The 14,705-nt window shown below is 35.4% G+C and overlaps 2 protein-coding genes across 5 annotated transcripts in view; one reads left to right on the forward strand and one right to left on the reverse strand.

The window, feature by feature from the left end:
- LOC119628456 (uncharacterized) overlaps positions 1–14,705 on the forward strand; it is a 102,386-nt gene that overhangs the window by 24,503 nt on the left and 63,178 nt on the right. The window lies entirely within an intron of this gene.
- Positions 1,997–11,763, reverse strand: LOC101743277 (class E basic helix-loop-helix protein 22). 3 transcript variants are annotated; one of them, XR_009973025.1, is made up of 5 exons: positions 11,433–11,755; positions 8,496–8,592; positions 7,962–8,101; positions 2,851–5,819; positions 1,997–2,488 (listed from the first exon to the last, which is right to left on the reverse strand). XR_009973025.1 is itself a non-coding variant. In XM_004930856.5 (4 exons), exons 1-4 carry the CDS (start codon positions 11,630–11,632, stop codon positions 5,675–5,677), a joined length of 582 nt encoding a protein of 193 aa, XP_004930913.2. In that variant the 5' UTR covers positions 11,633–11,763; the 3' UTR covers positions 1,997–5,674. The 3 variants fall into 3 exon arrangements, 1 of the variants encoding a protein (XP_004930913.2); XR_009973024.1 differs by having other exon boundaries at positions 1,997–2,739; XM_004930856.5 differs by having other exon boundaries at positions 1,997–5,819; positions 11,433–11,763.

A 14,705-nucleotide genomic window follows, 5' to 3' on the forward strand; every position in this document is an offset into this window, starting at 1 on the left:
AACTCACACATGTAGAAACATTATAACCAAGGTTAAGCGTATAAATTTATCTAGATTATTCTATATTTGGATCGGTTTATAAGCTGTGGAAGTTTTTCATCGCTGCTTCGATCTCGTTCTTATTTCAACTTAAGATAATGTGATGCATACGTTATTTGTATTTGAATGACAGGAATCCCAAGTTCTTAAAACGGCGTGATGACTCAGGGATATAGTAAAGCCCCGGGAACTACTAAGCTTTATGATGAGCTATAACAAGCAAACGTCAGATCTGTAGATCGAATTAAATAAGTGTGATAAATTAAAAAAGAAAGAAATGTTCAGAATATTTTAGAAACCATCTCGGCAAAACATTAGTATTCCTTGCCAGACTGAAGAAATACTTCACACCTGATAGAGATTTACGTTTGAAAGCATTTATTTGGTCTAGGGTGGTGTACTACCTACCTACTTACTACCTATACTCGGAGACCCCAAAATACTAGATTCTTTCATCTCACTCGCTCCAAAAGCTTTCTTGATCTCATTAGTTTGAAGCCTCTAGTTTTTCGTAGTGATCTCTATATAGTGGCATTTAAGTTGTGGATGTCTAGGAGCTTCGGTAACCACTTAACATCAAGTAGACCGTGAGCTCCTCCACGGTCCAAAAAAAGTCCTATAGCGTTGAAGCCAAAAAAAAGTCTTATAGTTTAGTCAACATCCCAAAACAATTTTGTCACCAGCCTTGACACATCAGGGTATATCTCAACTGCATTATATAGCGGGTATCTGATTCATCAAACAGAAACACATGACCGTTTCGCAGCAGAAATAGGCAGACCGATGGTATGCCTTAGTAGCAAGACATTAGAATACAATGGCACATATGAGTATCGAGCTAACAGGTTTATTTGTGCAAGACTGTACAAAAGTTTTTCATAGCGTCATCTCGTACTCATTCAGATAATCTGATGATGCCGCGGGTGTTTTCCTGCATCGCTGGTAATAGTTACAATGTTGTTTGGCTAGAGGGCGCTTTCATACAAATCTGAAATAACCTTCTCATTATTATTTCACTTAAAAAAAGTGATATTTATAAACTTGAATCTTTAATAAGAAATTAAATATCCTACCACCACCCCGCCTATTTCCGCCGTGAAGCAGTAATGCGTTTCGGTTCGAAGGGTGGGGTAGCCGTTGTAATTACACTGAGACCTTAGAACTTATATCTCGAGGTGGGTGGCGCATTTACGTTGTAGATGTCTATGGGCTCCAGTAACCATTTAACATGAGGTGGCCTGTGAGCTCGTCCATCCATCTAAGCAATAAAAAAAAAATATATTGAATTTTAATCTACCTATCTGGTTTTATCCGCACAGCGCTTTTTTTGTTTTATTGATTTTTTTAATAAGTTCTAACTTCTAACGTTAAATTATTTGCATTGTTCAAAAGGAATTGTTTGTTACACTGAAACACTTTTCCTTTTGAAAATAAAAAGTACTTCGTCGTACAATAGAGATGTAATTAGTACCTCGTTTGTGTTTTGTGATAAGTAAGTAGTAGCATGCATTACTCAGTGCGATAGACTCAACTGCATAAGCTCCCACTTCTCTAAAGTGAGATTTTCAATTTATTTCTATAGGCTCTGGTAGCCGAGCTGGCCGTGAACTAATCTGCCTATTTAATGCAAAATGACGAGTAAATGTGTACGTGATTATTGTTTCTTACAATACATATTCTGTTGGCAAAACTGTCTCATGTTCGTGGATCTTTTTTGATGCAGAAACGGATACAATTATAATTATCTGTGGTCGTTATTGTGACCCGGCGATTTTTTTATTTGGTTGTTCTGTCAAGGAAAAATAGTAATTTAATAAGTTTAATATCGCGTTTTTTATTATTATTATTACTTCCGACGCTTCAAATACTTTACTGTTTTCGTAGTCACGTACGACTAGGTATCGATCGGATAGTACTTCTAATTTTAATTACGATTTACGAAAAACAAAGAAAAGACTAAAACAAAACATGTTTCATTATTTAGTTGGAACACTTTTCAAATCATACATTTTTCGTTACCTACTTTTGAAAAGGGTGATTGATTTCTGAGGTCAGTGCCCTCTAAAAAATTCAGAAATAAAATACTACTTGATTATCTAATATCATTTTCACCACAGTCATAATTTAATTCAGGACATTATTACAATTATTTAATACTAGTAGTAATCACGTTTAATTAGAGCATTAATGTTGCCGAGGACTTATCGATTAAAATTACTATAACATTGATGTTATTATTTGACTTTCGGACATAACTGTGTCAAAGTAAAAATATACATAAAATATATCAATGTCTCCGATTAAATGTTTAAATCTGATATACATTTAGAAATAATTATATACGTGATCAAAGGCATTGGTGAAAAACGTCTTACAAACTTTATACAATACAATTCTACATTTATCAAATAAACATTTTATATTTCATATTTCATATTTCTTCCATTGTCTGCAATTTATTAAGTATACTTTATATAATTTATTAAGTATAATTTTATATAAAAAAAAATGGTACATCAAACAAACATAGTATTGATTTGCTAATCTAAAGTATAAAAAATCGATTAATCTTTGATCGATTATAAAAGATCTCTGGGAATCTTCGTCAACTTTTGTAGCTTAATGGCCGAAAACTAGATAATATACTTGTCAGATTGATCTTGACTGATCAGTGACTTACATAGATTATTTGAAAAAAACCTGGCAATTAGCAAAAATATTACGTAAGTTGCATTGTGAAAAATGACATAATATACAAACTGGATTTGAAATTAACAAAAAAAGAATATTAAAGTTCTAATCTTAACTTACTCTAAGCCCCCTCGATTCCAGGACATAATCTAACATTTACAAATGTTATGTCTAGATATTTTGAGGATAAACTACACGTCATTTGGCACATTGATTCACAGCTTTCTGTGCATTCTCACAGATAGATTATTCTAGTCATTAAGATTAATGTTGGCTAATTACTATAATTTCTAGAGACCTTAATATTATTTTTAAGCATTGTAGATTATCTAATTTGTCTTAGCTGTAGACGTAATTCAAAAATATTATGAAGCATCGATGCTAAAAAAAGCCAAGAAAATTGGATGACAACAGATGTCATCCATTGACACTCCATTGGTATTATAACTATAGTATTAGGTTGGGGAAAAAGTTTCTTCGCACTTTTTAAGAAAATTCACAACATTTTTTATAATAGGTTATTTACATTTACTAAAGTATGTAGGCACCATTTTGTTCGATAACTTTTTGCCATCTTGTAGGTAGGGACATGATCCGACTGCTATTGAAATGTTGGGGCTTCTGATCAAAATATCGCGACAAAATTGGTTTTGGCAGTCCTCTCGTGATGTTAACCTGACACTGCCTAAAGAATTCTGAAGAGATCGAGACAGGTGGAAATCTGAAAGTGCAAGGTCAGGACTATACGGCGGATGCATTAACACCTCCCAGCCAAGCTTTCTTAATTTTTGCTGAGTGGCTAAAGATGTGTGAGGTCTAGCGTTATCATGATGAAAAACCACATCTCTTCTGTTGATTAATTCCAGCTGCTTTCTCTCAACTTCTTGCTATATCTCATAAGTTGTTCGCAGTAGAGTTTACAATCGATGGTCCTGCCTGGTGGTAACAGCTCATAATGAATAATGCCCTTCCAATCCCACCACACACACACCATCACCTCGTTGCGCGTTAACCAGGGCTTCGCCACAGTCTGTGAAGTTTGACCGGTCTTTGACCACGACCTTTTTCGAACGTTCTTGTCGTACGTGATCCACTTTTTATCACCAGTTATGAGCTTCTTCAAAAATTTTTTGGTTTCATTACGTCGTAATAAAAAAAATCACAAATGAGTACACGGTTCACTAGGTTTCTTTCAGTGAGCTCGTGAGGTACCCAAATATCGAGCTTTTTTGTGTACCCTTTTTTTTTTCAAATGCGTCAAAACTGTTTTGTGGTCAATTCCCAGTTCTTCAGCTACGCCGTAACTACTGACATGCCGATCTTGCTCCACTTTTTCAAAAATGGCAACCATTTTATCCGTGATAGGGCGACCAGAGCGACGTGCATCTTTGACATCAAAATTTTCGGATTGAAAACGCTTAAACCAAATTTGTGCTACTCTCACTGACACTGCTTTTTTCCGAGGCTTGCGTTGCATTTTTACCTTTTTTGTAGTAAAATTTTTAAATGTATCGAATTTCTTCATTAGATTCGCTCATCTTGACAGTACGAAAAATAAATAAAAATCACACATTTTCCTATTTTGAATTTGGAATTATCTTCTTAAAAATTTAAACTTTGAATGATACCTAAACCAGCCAGATACAAATAGTACCTGTAGGTAGCCAAAGAGATTTTATTACAAGTTCATACATACTATAATGCGTAAAGACTTTTTCCCCAACTTATTATAATGATTGATACATGCTATATCGCATTTTTCACGACTTGCTTCAAATAATTTGGATGGGAAATGTAGTACTTTTTTATTATTATATCTATTTTCATCAATATGAGGAGTATGCTCAGCAGTTTGGTTCCGGATAAAAAATATTGACTTATAGAAATATGTTCAATTTTGTGTATGTGCATGGTCTTATAATTTAAATGTCTATATTTCTGGGCAAATTCTGTTTAGGTTAGATAGATTTATTTATTTATTATTTTTAATTTAATGGTCACTCTTAAGAAAAATAAAAATATTAATGAGTTATAGTGTTCAGCATACCAAGTGCCGCGTTCGTTCGTCGTACTTATCTTCTGTGATGTTCATTAAATACATATTAAAAACTGAAAATGAGAGATGGGAACTCGGCTTGCATTGTAAAGCTTCGCAAATGGCCAATTTTTCCCAATTTTTTTAAAATTCTAAAAACTTACCATATCAATTTTAATTCCGCTATTTAAATACTGATCAATGATTATTAACGTATAATTTATATAAGTTAAGTAGATCATGCAGTCACTAAATCTAGACTTACTCTGCTAATAAAAAATATTCAGATAAAACATGAAATCGTCGGAATATGATTTGTGCCAAAATTTGTATTAACGTATGAAATTTATAATATGTTATATGATTTAAAACAATCTTAGAATGGTACATTGTTAAACAAATCTACTTTTTAAATAATACATATTATTGGAGCCTGGTATTGAGTAAACGTTTTCATTGGACAATTTTAACGACCGCAAAGGGTCTTTATTTTTAAACAACTATATTTATACTAAATACTATAATTAAATTTAAATGAGCATACTACAGACACGTGTATTTGAGATATCTGTTTATAGAATATTATACACCGAATAACTACAATTAATAATAAGCACATTAAATATTCTAATTCAAGTATTACAATCGTTTTAAAGAATAATTTTTTTTTTTATTAAAACCTACATTGCGAAAATTGCATACATTATTTATTTATTTATGTATTTCCTTATATAAAACAACGAGTCAAGCTAATTTTATATTTTTCACTGTTATTACATTGTCTTCATCTTAGGTTCTTTTCGCTAGCTCCTTATTTTATATTATATTTATTTTTTATTTTTCGCGTCACAGTTATTATACAATGACTAGATTCGTGACGGCTTACGGTTCAAGTTTTACGAGTGAATCTCAAGAGGGTGGTTCTGGGGGCGGTGGAGGGCCCGGGGCTGGAGGCTGAAGGAGCTTGGCTGCCGCTGGAAAACCGGCTAGATCGAAACCCGGTGGGGGCACAATACCCGCCGCTGTTGCCGTACCTTGCAAGTACGCTACAAGTCTGGAATCAAACGAATTTCACGAGGTAAATACAAAACACGTGATTACTGGTGGTAGGACCTCTTGTGAGTCCGCTCGGGTAGGCGTTTCGGTTTGAAGGGTGGGGCAGCCGTTGTAACTATGCTGAGACCTTAGAACTTATATCTCAAGGTGAGTGGCGCATTTACGTTGTACATGTCTATGGGCTCCAGTAACCACTTAACATCAGGTGGGCTGTGAGCTCGTCCACCCATCTAAGCAAAAATAATAATTAAATTCAATTTCAAAGTGCGTTAAAATCTCCTAAGCTGACAATTTTCAAAGAAACAACCACGAAATGTTTCTGTAATATTTTGTAATGTTAGTAAGTAATGTAATGTTGTAATGTTAGTAAAAGTATATTACCGTAATTGCTTTGCTCTAAGAAATTTAGCAACATTTATAAATGCAGATTCCAACTATGTCGATGCTGACGTAAATTCGACGTATACCTAACATATTACTACAAATCTACTTTTGACGTTGAATCACGTGAGATTGTATTTGTAAACTATTGCAAGTAATGACACAAACGCGACTTTGTATACACAGCTGAGCTTTTCGGTAAATCAGAAGCAATCGTGACGCTACCGAGAAGGGCAGTTAATTTAGTCCATGGCTTTGTAAGTCTATGACGGCATTTGTATCCATTAAACAGCTATATATGATAGTTAGCTTTCGGTCTGCGTTGATTAGACTTTACTAGACGACTATACTGAGACCTTACAACTTATATCTCAAGGTGGGTGGCGCATTTACGTTGTAGATGTCTATGGGCTCCAGTAACCACTTAACATCAGGTGGGCTGTGAGCTCGTCCACCAATCTAAGCAATAAAAAAAAAAAAAGATGACCGAGCTTTACTCGTTTTTTTTTTGATAACGCCATCTTGTTGTGTCTTTAAAGCGGTTAGTTGCCCTCAATTAAGAAAAATAGTATTTTTATTCACCAATAGATGTCGAGAAGAGTTGATTATTGAAAACACGAATAAAACAAGATTTTCTGAAAATAAATCGTAGCTAGATCGATTTATCGCCCCCGAAATCCCCTGTATACTAAATTTTATGAAAATCGTTGGAGCCGTTTCCGAGATTCAGATTATGTACATGTATATTTAATAAACAAGAATTGCTCGTTTAATGGTATAAGATACCGCATAGATGTAGAACAAGGATCACCAGTGAGATTAAAAGTACCCTATATACTGCTCTAGGGCTTAAATTACATATTTATGTATCGAATTTCGTTAAAACCACTGGGAGATAGCGTGAGTTTTTTTTTAAATTTCGTTAGTGTGTGAAATATCTTAAGGCTGACCCGATGTTACGTGGTTACCGGAGTATATAGATATCATAACGTGAACGCTGCGACCCAGCTTGAGACATGAGGTGAAAATAGAATTGCATATCGGCTACAACATGCTTTTGATTTTTTTTTATTAAAATTAAAGTATGGATTTATTGATGAAAGTTGGATGAGTTGATAGTTTGCATTTCTTTGCAAACAAAAATAACTAACAGTACTTCAAACTGTGGTTAGTTTGACTTGGAGCTTTACGATAGAACAATGGCAGCTACTTTCTATTAAAGTCAGTGTATATCTTATTTAAACAAACTTTTGTACCATACATTACAGTATAAATCGGTTTCTTTAGCGAATATAAGCAATTTGACTGATCTTAAAAAATATAAGGTGCCATTGTTCAAATCATGCTAACAAACTGCAGGCAGACCTGTGTGTGTGTACCCGGTTATTCTTTATATCCACAGTGTGCTCCTTAATTCTAACAAAAAATATGTTAAATTGAAAGCATCGCACATATATGCGATTAAACCGTAAATAAAGTTTTAATTATGTCTACAACTCACGAAAACCGGAAATTTAATTTTTGTTTTGATCACTCCAATTTGATTTCGAGGTGAACCGATACTAACTTGTGTGAAATCCGTAGATTTTTTTCAATTGAAAATTAAAGACAAAACTCCATAATTACGAAAATAACTTTGGAATTCGGCGATGCTTGAGACTCATTTCTTACCTCCAGTGCTCCTTGACTATGCCCCTGGCATAGGCATCGATAGTTATTTGTTTGCCTTTGCTGGAAATAAAAAAACTAGTAAACTAACCTTCGTAGTTCTTCTAACGCGCTAGCCTGCATCATAATATAATTCTTGGCCAATAAAAGCGTTGCTATCTTTGACAGCTTTCGTACGGACGGCGAATGAGCGTATGGTATCACACCTCGGAGTTCGTCCAAGGCGTCATTCTGAAACATCAAAGGCATTATATAATCGCGTATTCCATTGAACACATCTATCTCTCCGATTCTCGATATAGTAGATTACAGGAATAGATTATGTTTATTCAATAATGACATTGATAATTTAGGGATATGTATGTTCAGTTTCAATAACGTTAAACGTTCAAGAACAATTATTCCATTCGCGAAGCAATTGCTCTTGAGTTGTTAGGTCTCCTTCGGAGGCGCTCGGGCAGTTGTTAGCAAATCCCGCCCCTCCTGGCTGAGCCTTTGCTCGCCCACCTGTCCTAGTGAAACTGGAAAGGCCTCCGGGACCACCAGTAATCTTTCAATCATAAAAAAATATTACTTTAATTGTATTAAATTTAAACTCATCAGTAAAAACGTTTTAAAAACTTACTAAATCGTGCATACGTCTTCGTTCACGGGCGTTTATGTTCAGGCGCACAGTTTTACCTTGTCGCATCTTATGTTTCGATTTACTTTCGTTGACTGGCCTAAAATAAAAGATTTAAATATCATCTATCTTTTCTTTATACATAAAAATGAATTGCTGTTCGTTAGTCTCGCTAAAACTCGAGAACGGCTGGACCGATTTGGCTAATTTTGGTCTTGAATTATTCGTGGAAGTCCAGGGAAGGTTTAAAAGGTGAGAAAATATAAAAAAGCTCGGAATTATATCAAAACAAACAATTTTGATTTTTCTTTGATGTGTCCCCTTGATGTGTCTTTTATTTATCGATTGAGGCACAACGAAGTCTGCTGGGTCAGCTAGTCATCAATAATAATTATTTTCATTTTAAATGGCGGTACAACCGTACGATACGGCGCGCTCCAGTTTGAAGGTTAGTTGGAGTTATACACCATTGATATTTCCACACCTCAAGGCGAATCGAGGCCGTTCGCGTTGTGATTTGCCATGAACGCGTCCACGTATCAAAGGAAACAAAAAAATATAAAAATAGATTAAAATCCATTAAAATTAACCGGAAACTTTTATAATGCGGTTAGTTCCAGACTTGAAAACGGCTGTTTTCCTTAATTTTCGTAACAGTCAGAAGCACACCTTTAGTGAAAGAAAATTGTGAAAGAAAATAAACAGAGATTTATTGAGATTTGGACAGAATGCCGTCTCTCATGTTAGCTAGTATGATTGTTATACGAAATGCTACTATCTAATTGATGTAAGATATATTCAAGTCAGAAAATTCTCATCGTTGCAGACGGGCTTATCTTAATACTATTTCTTTCAATATATAGTGAATGCATCGTAAATTTTTAAATTTTTATTTTATTTTCCCTCTATCTTTAAAGCATATGTTTATTATTAAATTCATTTATAATTGCACTAGAGCTATATTCTACCTTTTGTATTTGGGCATTTTTTTTTAACTTTTTGTTCTAAGAATTTTTAATCGTTAACCATCGGTAAAGGCCGTTTTTGCCATAGGGTGGAACAAGTGGCAAATGACGAAGAGAACAATAGCAGAAATTTATAACGAAGGAAGGGTGACGTTGAATACAATTTAATGCGATCATAGTAGATATTAGAGCGGCAAAAATTAAATTATAATACATAGCGGTCACATTTTTTATGGTATAGACATGTGGACCAGCTGACGGCTCACTTTGTGTTAAGCGGTTACCGAACTCCATAGACATCAACTACGTCAATGCTGCCACCCACCTTGAGACATGAGTTCTAAGTCTCAGTTAAAAGTACCGAAACGCATTACTGCTTCACGGCAGATATAGGCTGGATAATGGTAAATTCCTGTGCGGGCACACAAATCTAAGTAGTTTTAGTACGAACCAACAGTATAAATAACATAATAACGTGAATTATGATTTACATAACACCAATTCATTGGACAGAATCCATACGTCTGCCTACAAGGGCAATAAAAAAAACACATTCCACTGTGCAAAATGAGCACATATGACCTAAATAATACATACATATATTTGTACAATGAAACTTTAGAATTGATAATTATTAATACAAAACTAAATGTTTCACTTTGTTTTTGATACGGTGACATCGATTTAACTAATTTGCTGATTTCGTGAAATCCTTTATTTCGAATACTTGGTATTAGACACAACAAAAACCTTTAAAAGAACTGATTGTCAGAAACAGTACTATAAATTAAAGTTAAGATGAAAAATAAAGCAGAGTATGTCATTTCGCAACTCTTCGTAACTCTATGGGACTCTAGTTACAAAAATCACGATCAATTCTTAGTGTAAGGGAGGGACATGCTTCGTTCTATTGTGCGCAGATGGTGCATTAGGAGTGCATGTTTTTGTTAATCGTCATATATCAACATGTTGGATAGCTCTTCATTGATCGTTAGCTGAAATTTTATGCCGCTATAGTATTATGTAATTATAACAAAGACGCAAGAGAGAAAAGCCGAATTTAAGATAAGAAGTCGTTATTGAAGAAAATCCGGAAATGAATTAGATCCGTGAGGACAGAGCACCTATTCCGCTGGACGGAATCAATGAGCACTTGGGATCATGTACTTCAGACCACGATGACTTAAGGTACGTTAAAATATTACTACTCGTATTAGGCTTGCGTAGATTAGTCCCATAGTTCCTCGTACTTCCACAGATTAATCATGTGTTTGGTTTGGGCTGCAAAGTCGTCTGCCTATTTTCCCCAGTAAAAAAAACCAGACCGGCAAAGGTGAGTGACCGGCAGATAGATACACGACAGCAAATTTCGCGTTACTGACATATGACTCAAAAAAAGAAGACATTTTGGGCCAATCATAAATCGGCGAATTGTTGAATGATTTGTTATATTTTAAATATCGTGTTTGTCAATATTTAACACATTGAACGCATGAATGACGGTGTATAAAACCTAATAAGGTTTTATTTATTAAAAAATTCAATGTGACGATGATGCGTGAGGATCTCTCTAATTAGTATTAATTAACGAAATGAAAACGATATATCTCGGCCTATACGATTCACAGACATTGTTGACCATTATTATTGCAATGTTGTATTAAGTCGCAAGTTTATTTGCAATAGATTTATTAGTAAATTTTGCATTCTGTTATCTCTATTCCGATACTAATTGATAAGTTATTTGGATAAATGACTAAATATTTGTGGAGAATAACTTTGGGCGGACGATGTTTTTATTTTGTTTAGATTTCGCGCATGCGCGACTGAAATGGATGGAAAAACTATAATGAAATTCATGTAGTGTGGAAACTTTATGAATAAATTTTAATTCTATTCTATGATACTGTTGATTTTTACTTATTTTGTTTTTGTTTAAGTTTAATGCAATATAACGAGCGTAGACTGTAAATACCTTTGTCCATAGCTGGTTCCTGGTTCTGGCTGGTTCTCGTCCGTAGGATAACAATGTTGTGGGGGCGGAGGCTGTCCTCCTTGCATGTAAAAGCCACCGAGGCCCACGGCTCCAAGCGGCGTCCTTCGACCAGGCACCGACTGCGGCGGCGAATGCGACTCGCCCAAAGGTACACCATCCCAATTCCTCCGCCCCTCCATTTTGTAAATAATTAATAAATTATCATTTCACATTGACCGTAACATTAAAAAAAACATAAAAAGTTTGAATTAGGAACCGCGTTGAATGACAGTTTGTCGTGCAGTGGCGAGAAGTGGTCCACAGATCGATCGGGCCACGCAGCTGGGGTGCGCACCCCTCTCATCTCTCCGCTGAGCATTGTTCGGGGATGCGAATATGATTTATACCGGCGGCGCGTGTACGAATGTCGACTCCGAGCCGTGTCTCTCATTACACATACATACCGTCCGATAATAAAATTATTCGGTTAATGTTTCTTTTAATTTTAGAAGGAAATGTGTCAAACGCTAGCTAGAACACAGCATGTAACTTTTGTTCTATTTATTTTGTGAACGAAAATACAAGTTGTGCCCATTTATAATTAGTGTGCTGATTCATCTTATAATAAATGGGTAGCCTTAAATGGAGCAGGGTTCGTTGACTCGTGATCGTGATCCTGAATCAGTTCGGCACTGTCTGACTAATGTAAAGATGTATTTAAACTGACATGTGTCTTCGTTATATCAAATAACGTATGTGACAAATTGTGATTTTTATTTTCTTTTTAAGATTTAATTTTTTAATTATGAACGAAATGAATAACGTGTCAGTCTATAGAGATTATGATTCCAGAAAGTATTGAGCAGTAATATTCAACAAGAATAAACCATTATGTATATACATTATATAAGTGTGTAACGACTAGTGGTAGGTAGCAGCTTGGCTATGAATTGAGCGTTGCTGATGTCCATAAACAACGCGGTAGCTACTATGAGCAAGTGGGCAGTAAACCATTGATTGAAACAAAAAATAAAAGTTTCTTCAGCCAGATGCCGGACTTACTAACGAATTTCAAGCTGTGCAGATAGATACGTGCATTTCTAGCATAAAAGATAAAAAGAAAAGGAAAACATAACGTGTCAGCTTTGATATGAGGCCCTGTGATTACGCGGCTTGGAGCCTACGTGGCTATTGTTAAGCATTATCATTTGGTATTAGAATTCACAAGACAATTTTCTAACCTGTCCCCGTATGATGGATCTTTTCATTAAAATTCAAATTGAAACATTTACTATAAGCGCGTCTTATGTTCATATCAAAATAATTTATTTTACGCGTCAGCTACCGGGATAGCGGTGCGCAAGATAAAAACCTCGTTTATCATTCTATATAGGATTTATGTTTCAATTACATTGTGAAGGCAACGTGTTGTGATATAACGGGGCTTCCTTGTTAACTTATCAATGTTTTTGTGTGTTCGTATTACTCGCATACATATAATAGAACCACCGAATTATCTGTCAAGTGCTTTTGTTTAGGTCAAATGGTTTGCAGAACAAATGTAGTATTGTTATAGTAAATGTTTCACTACTATTTCTGTTTATCGTAAATGGCCAAATGAAATAATGGCCGACCTTATATTAAACAGATATCGTACCCGATATATTCGATACCGAGGATTCTGCTGCCCATTTTGAGATTGCGACTGTTTTTGCAATCGCTGGATGGACAAGCTCACGGTTCACTTGATGTTAAGTTGTTACCGGTGCACATAGAAATCGCTGCACGAATGTCGCCGAAGTATCGATTTTTTTGGTATGACGACTGTCCCACCATTCTTCAAATTGGAACGCATAGCTGCCCTGAGGCAGGATTTTGGTGCCCACTATTGGGACCTAGCTCTACATCCAATCGAAGTCCAAATAACTATAATAATAACAACTACTCTAACACAAAATTGGAACCTACATTTGCTTTGTGGCAGAAATGAGCATAGTGGTTGTACGAACCAGTATTTAATGTCGAAAGTACACGGCCGGAGATTTAAGTAGGAGTATAAGTTCGGACGTATCATATGGAAATAGTACAGAATGTCTTTTTTTATTACCCTTTTAGGTAGACGAACATAAGGCCAACCGATATCGCCCATGGGTATTTACAGTGTGGAAGTAAGTGAACGCGGTCGCATACTCATCTATTCAATAATAGAAAAAATAGTGAAGTATACAATTGTCTAATTAATTTCAAAGTCTAAACTCTAAAGTAGAATATTTATTATAGACAGTTGGTTGAGCCCAAGGCTCACCTAGTGTTTTGTGGTTTTCGGAATCGTTCTTGGGACGTGAGGTCGATGTTTCAATTGTATTGCTTAGCGATTATCCCACCGTTCATACTCGCACGCTACTGCTTTGGTAGAACCTCAAACAGACCTACTCTCCCAAAACGTTTTCCTATTGGGAATTACCACAATCATAACATTTATAAGCCGAGAATTAAAAATCTCCCCTCCACGTATCAATCTGTAATTCTTATCGATCTGTCGAATAAAAAAGTGTATTAAAAACAAGTTATGGATTGAAATGAAATTTAACTAATTTGGTATCGGCTACTCTTTTGGTATAGGCTATTCTTTTAATATTGGCTATTTTCACATCAGACTGTTTCTTATCTCCAGTATATATGTGTGAAACTGATTCAATAACGACACAACAGCAACGTGAATGCTGTAGACTCCCTTGAGAGATGAGGTCATGCTCCCATTAGTATTGTAGCAGCGGTATTCCTACTCTTCAAGCTACAATGCATGACGCGTCAGAAATCCACCAGGCGGTGGGATCTGCCGCATGGATGGTTAATATAAGTTTCATATTGAACCTCTATATCAGAATTATTATTTTTAACAATTATGCATTAATACGTATTCGATTCTTCGAATATAAAAACACAAACCTTTTTTCTTATATAAGTTCTTCAAGAATCTGTTATTAACAGGTAATTTATGAAAATTAAGAGAAATTTTACACTGGTGGTAGGACCTCTTGAGTCCGCGCGGGTAGGTATCACCGCCCTGCCTATTTCTGCCGTGAAGCAGTAATGCGTTTCGGTTTGAAGGGTGGGGCAGCCGTTGTAACTATACCTGAGACCTTAGAACTTATGTCTCAAGGTGGGTGGTGTCTATGGGCTCCAGTAACCACTTAGCACCAGGTGGGCTGTGAGCTCATCCAACCATATAAGCAATAAAAAAAAAGGTTTTGGAAAATCATTAGGGGTATT

Source organism: Bombyx mori, chromosome 4, assembly GCF_030269925.1.
Source record: "Bombyx mori chromosome 4, ASM3026992v2".
Taxonomy (NCBI): domain Eukaryota; kingdom Metazoa; phylum Arthropoda; class Insecta; order Lepidoptera; family Bombycidae; genus Bombyx; species Bombyx mori.

Excerpts from the sequence above, each read along its gene's own strand:
- LOC101743277 (XM_004930856.5), bottom strand. The coding sequence starts at position 11,632 with ATGGAGGGGCGGAGGAATTGGGATGGTGTACCTTTGGGCGAGTCGCAT. Across the intron at positions 8,593-11,432 it reads GGAACCAGCTATGGACAAAG|GCCAGTCAACGAAAGTAAAT; the intron begins GTATTTACAGTC and ends CTTTTATTTTAG. Across the intron at positions 8,102-8,495 it reads GAAGACGTATGCACGATTTA|AATGACGCCTTGGACGAACT; the intron begins GTAAGTTTTTAA and ends TTGATGTTTCAG.